We start from the raw sequence: 6000 nt of genomic DNA, 5'->3' as shown, positions 1-6000 counted from the left end.
TGTGTAAATGGGGATCAAAACAACCCCAATCTCCCAGGGTTGTTGTGAGGATCAACATCATGGCAGTTAATACAAGCAAAACGTTTTGCAAACCTTAGAGTGTTACATAAATGTTGGTTATGACCACAGGGTAGTTGGAATGTACCAACAGGCATTTTATCAATTTTCTGAAGGCTAAATCATTAGGAGGACGATGAAGGAACAAAGCAGATGAGTGACCACACTGTCTGCTTTGTTCTAGCCCAATACCATGGTTGGGGAAGGAAAGGACAAAAACCAGTAGAATATAAGCAGAGGGAAGATTTCCTTTGACACTGCTACTCTTTCTGTTAACTTTTCCCCAAAAACATCCTTCACTCTAAGGAAAGGGTGCTCCCTTCTCATGTTCAACTGTTAACAAAGGGCTTTTTTGGCCAAAACATTTTTCTCCAAAATCCAGGGAAAGCATCAAAGGGACAAAAAAGGCTCCCCACGCCCCACTCCACACACATCCCTTCATTTTCAACCCTGGTCCTTCAGGCTCCTGCTAAGACTCTGCTCCAGGGCCACTGAGATCTCCACTGATTCTCCAGATCACTCTTCCCTTCTGAAATCACTCTGTATTTTGTCATCTGTGTATATGCTATTTGTTTCCCCACTTGTAAAATTTTATGATTTTATGTCTAGGAAGAAATGCTCACATTTTTAGAACAAAGATATCAACAATAAAAAGCAAAAGCTGAAAATGCATGCTCAGTATTTCTAGGACAAAACATTTGTTTCCAAACTCCAAGTGTAATTTTTGGCATATCTTTTATTAATTGCTGTATTTACAATATTCTGTAAATATTAACAGTCATCCAGTAAACATATCAAGAATAAAAAAGTCTCGTCACATAAATGCTGAAACTTAACGCTTCATTAAAAAATGCAGGAAAATGTACGCTCTTCCAGCATAGTGTCCGTCACTCCTTTCCTAGGCATACAGGCTAATAAGATGATAGGACGTGAGTTTCCTTAACTTCAAGTATATCAGCATTTATTAGCAGAGGGGAAGCGACAATGCCACCCACCCACAAAACAGGTTTCAAGTTATTCCTTTTAGGTTTCCAAATCAAATGCCTTGTGAGGACAGGGGAAGGCATGAACAGAAGGCTTAGAAACTTAATTTTTCAGATTCAGAATAACATGGGCTGTTTTAAAATACAGAACGCGGGAATAAAAATTCTGAAATTGTGTCGTCAGTACCACTTCTTGAAGACCTTTGCTTCTCTTGAGGAAAGGAACAGAATGGTACAACACTACTGACTAGAGACAGCTTTTAGGACAGAAATCATGATGCTCAGAAACTGATCAAACACACCTTTATAAACCTGGCTGCAGAACATACCATTTATATCTTCACTATCCAAGATTCATCTATTACACTATATACAAAAACTGCTGTATGTGGTGTGTTGGCATGATATCATGGAGACAATTTTCCCATCCCCTGTGGCAGTATAATACAGCTGCTTTCCTCATTCCAAAGAGGATAAAGTGGAAGTCTTTGTCCCTTGACAAAAACTTTATAAAAGCAGTACATGCAATTATTTAAAAAAGCAAAACACACACCCCTCAAAAATCCATATCCATCAGATTAATTATTAGTAGAGGTTGCGGGTTCCGGAGACTGAAGGAATTCATAAGGGTCGTGAACCATGTCTTGCTGTTCTCCAACACTAAGATGAGAAGGGCTTCCTGTAAACATGGGGGAAAAGAATACAGCTGAAGAGATCATACATTTTCAAGGTCTGTCACCAATACTTTTGTTGGCTATGTAGTAGTCATGGAATTCTACTTGTAGATCTCCTACACATATTATTGGCTGCAATTAATGGCTGCAAAATGCACTGAAAATTAATTTGAGAAAACTGTCATCACTAAGTTTGTACAAGTCATTATTCCCAGCTTTAAGTAACAGAAAAACATTAACATAAAGCACTCTCTCCATTAGCAGCAGAGCTATTCTAGAGCACCCTGAGAGTATATGAGGAGCCACTTCTAGAAAGCGATGAACCTCAGGTATAATAAAGCCTTAAAAAATTATGCAAGAGAGAAAATGCAGATAACTAAGGAGATGGCCGTGCCCAGAGAGGGCCGAAGGCTCAGGTCTTCTCTCCTTTCCACACCTTTCTTATTTCCATAGTCTGGAAAGAGAGACAGCTACATGTTGACAGGAGACACAAAAGACATTTGTATCTGTGACACTGAAGGACAAGAGTGTACTGACAAATGCCATCACTGTGCATAGGATGCCACTGCATGTCACAAAGGCTGGAAAACAAAAATCCTGAAGCTGTAAATAGGGAGGACTTAGTTTTCTGCAGATTCCCTCTTATTGCAGATTCTAGCCATAGGTAAAATTAAAGGTGACTCTTTCTCTGGGTTGGCAACAAGAGAGGCAATGTTTATATATCAGAAACATTTGGAGTGACAATGTCCCTTCATTTACCCAACAAGCATTCATCAGACCACATAATACACAATGCACTATGCTAGGTACTTAGGGAGATAGCAAAAATGATGTAGCAGATAAAAAAAAATTCCTTAACAAGTGGGACCCAGATTGGCCAAGTTGTTTGTTAACCTCATACAGTTCTTCTCTGACTACAGATAGAAACAAAATAAGAATAATAATGATAACAACAGCTGCTGATGCTTATGTAGCCATTCATGCACATATCTCCCTTGATTCTTACAACAAGTTTGTAAGGAAAGTATCAAAAATGTTATGACCCTCACTTTATAGAAGAGGAATTCAAGTATTGGAAAAGCTAGATAACTTGTTCATGGATACTTAGTAGTGGAAGGGGCAGGATTTGAGTCCAGATCTCATCTGATACCAAATCTACCATTTTTCATTATTTTCCATATGTTTAAAAATGGAAATATGCAAATAATTATCACCCAATAAAACCGCTTGAATGTAGACCCCAATGATTGAGAGAAACACGTATTACACTGAGAGGTTCTGGCATGGCACCTGACCACTGTATAACTCTCTAATAGATACCCTCCATAAAGTCTATAGTGTCCCAGTCAAATTTTCTGTTGTCATTAATAGCTTTAGCTACAGCTGCTGGGTTGGTCAACAGAAAGTCGCTGGCTCTTATTCAATGGCACTATTGATAAGGGTGTCTTAATTCTGTTCTAGTACCAACAGAGTGACATGACTACCCAAACCAAAATAAGGTCCCTGATAGTGAAGGCTTCAACTGATCAAAGGGTGGTGCAAAACCTTCTCTTAGACCAACTTACCCAGATGATGCTGATCTCTTTCTGAAGTGTTAGAAAGAGAGCTGAGATTGGAAGACGGCCTAGAACCCACTCGATCTGTCTGGGCTTCATGAAGATCTTGCAAGAGCTTAGTTGTTTCATCTAAGTTTAAGTGGTTATCATCATGGTCAAGCTCCTTCTTCACTTTCCCTAAAAACCAAACACCACATTGTTACAGCTCCCATGGACTATGACCCTATGAGGTTACTGGTACTTTCACCCATTCAGTTCAAATGGCACCATGATGCAGAGCCAGGTAACAATGATGGTGGAGCAAGGATGGGCATTGAGTTAAAGAATAAAGCAAAAGTTACAATACATAACAGGAAGGAATGTAAGTTGTCAGAAGTATGTTAGGGGGCAGGAAGGGGTGGGGGGGGGACAGGGGAAAGAGGGACTTTTAATCATTCCAAACATGCTTCAAGTCAAGCAAAATGCCTGAGAACAGAATTTATAATCATTTACTGAAAATACAGCCAAATGCTCTTAGAAGCAAAGAAAAATGTTACACATCTGAAAACTGTCCTGTTTTATGTATCATCATAATTACTAGGCATTATCATTGTCACTCAAAAGGAAGAGAAAAATCATAGCTATTTCCTGAAAGTTCATAAAAAGATCAGTCTTTTCTGGCCTTTTCAGTTTTGCCTCACTGCATGGAAATTTGGTGAAAGTCTGATATTTTGTTTATTTTGTACCAACGTCCTGCACTATGGACCTGATTCAATGAAGGCTTTTCAAGTCTTCTGCCTCTGTAATACAAATGTATTTACTTCGTTTTTATCTTCTTTCTCACCTAACTCTTTTTTTCTACCAATGTGGAAGGGGGAGAAGAATGTTCAGGATCTAAAATCCTGAGTAATCTCCCCTTGCATGCTAAAATTTCTGGCAGTAAAAATTACGAAGGGGCTTTGAAAAATCTAGTCAGTATTAACCAAGCTCTTTCAACTCTTGCCCACTGTAATTTTCTGCTGCTGAAAAGGAAATAACTGGAGACACACTGAACATTAGAGGAGTGAGGAAGGTGGTGCTTCAATACAAAGACAACTCAACCTCTCTCTCCTTCGAGATTTCATGAACTTCTATGATGAAACACCCACTTGCCAATTAAAAACATTTAGTTCACCAATGGCTCAGTCTCAGCCTGGCTGCAAAACACAAAGAAATCTTCCACTGTCTTCCTTCCTGTAGTAGAAATGTCCCTTAGGCACGGTACATTATCTCAGTAATGAGGCACAATCAAATCTGCCAATACTTTGTGTACTCCCCTTACTGGAAAGACATCCAAAAAACAAGTCGTCTTCCTAATCAATTTTACTAAGAATTACTGGGAAAGGGTCATGATAAAAAAAGAAGACATGGCTCTCCAAAATTTCGAAAGATAGAAGATTGGGGGGGAAAGGGCGGAGTCAAGACAGCATAGTAAAGGCAGGGACTTGCCTGAGTTCTTCCAAATTCTCCTCCAAACAACGTTAATATAACAAAAACAACAAAAGGATGAGGAGAAACAATTTTCAAGCCCAAGACAACCTAGAAGGCCCAAAAAGAATTCCTGAAAGAGCTAAAAAAGGATTTTAATTAAGAGAAATGGAGGAAAAATTGAAAAAAGAAAAGAGAATGATGCAAGAAAATCATCAAAAAAGAGTGAACTGTTTTGTAAAGAAGGCACAAAAAAAGGTGAATAGAATTTCAGAAAAATTTAAAATAACCGTAGATAATACAAATTGTACCTGTGTATATAAAGAGTGTACTTGTCAAGACAAACCCAGGAACTATATGAACACAATTACAAAACACTTTTCACACAAATAAAATCAGATCTAAACAAATGGAAAACTATCAATTGTTCATGGGTGGGTTGAACCAATCTAATAAAAATGACAATTAAATAATTTACTTATTTAGTACCATAGCAAACTACCAAAAATCATTTTGTAGAGCTAGAAAAAATAACAAATATCACCTGGAAGAACAAAAGGTGAAGAATATCAAGGGAATCAGTGAAAAAAAAATGTGAAGGAAAATAGCCTTTAAGTATTGGATATCAAACTGTATTACAAAGCAGTAAAACAATCTAGTACTGGCTAAGAAATAGAGTGGTAGATCAGCGGAACAGATTAGGTTCATAATACACAGTAGTCTAGTGTATGATAAACCCAAAAAACCCCAGGCTTTTGAGACAAGAACTCACTATTTGGCAAAAACTGCTTGGAAAGCTAGGTATAGACCAACATCTCACACCTTACACTAAGAAAGGTCAAAATGAGTACATGATTTAGACATAAAGGGTACCATAAGCAAACTGGAGGAGCACGGAACAATTTACCTATGATATCTATGGATAAGGAAAGAATTTATGACCAAACAAGAGACAGAGAGCACTATGGGTGTAAAATGGATAATTTTGATTACATTAAATTAAAAGTTTTTATACAAAAATCAATGCAGTCAAGATTAGAAGGAAAGCAGGAAACTGGGGAAAAATTTTTTTTACAACAAGTTCCTTTGATAAAGGCCTCACTTCTCAAATATAACACATCAAACTGCTTGCCTTCTCAATGAGGGGTAGGGAAATGAGAAAATTTGGAACTAAAAGTTAAAAAAAATATTAAAAATTGTTTTTACTGGTAATTGGGAAAAATATGTCTCCAGTTAGACTAGAGTCTTGTTCTCTGTTTAAAACTAGACATCGGTGTTAATTTT

At 37.6% G+C, this 6000-nt stretch overlaps 1 protein-coding gene across 9 annotated transcripts in view; it reads right to left on the bottom strand.

Annotated features, from left to right (window-relative positions):
* Positions 1–775: 775 nt before the first annotated feature.
* BRD9 (bromodomain containing 9) overlaps positions 776–6000 on the bottom strand; it is a 53952-nt gene continuing 48727 nt past the window's right edge. For all 9 annotated transcript variants that reach the window (XM_027868980.1, XM_027868983.1, XM_027868984.1 and 6 more), the window contains 2 exons: positions 3280–3447; positions 776–1719 (listed from right to left, as the gene is read on the bottom strand). In XM_027868980.1, coding sequence (XP_027724781.1) covers positions 1619–1719; positions 3280–3447 — 269 coding nt within the window. In that variant the 3' untranslated portion in view covers positions 776–1618. The remainder of the gene's footprint in view (positions 1720–3279; positions 3448–6000) is intronic.

This window comes from Vombatus ursinus, unplaced genomic scaffold (assembly GCF_900497805.2).
Source record: "Vombatus ursinus unplaced genomic scaffold, bare-nosed wombat genome assembly UNPS02014791.1, whole genome shotgun sequence".
Taxonomy (NCBI): domain Eukaryota; kingdom Metazoa; phylum Chordata; class Mammalia; order Diprotodontia; family Vombatidae; genus Vombatus; species Vombatus ursinus.
This window is presented reverse-complemented; position numbering and strand designations above follow the sequence as displayed.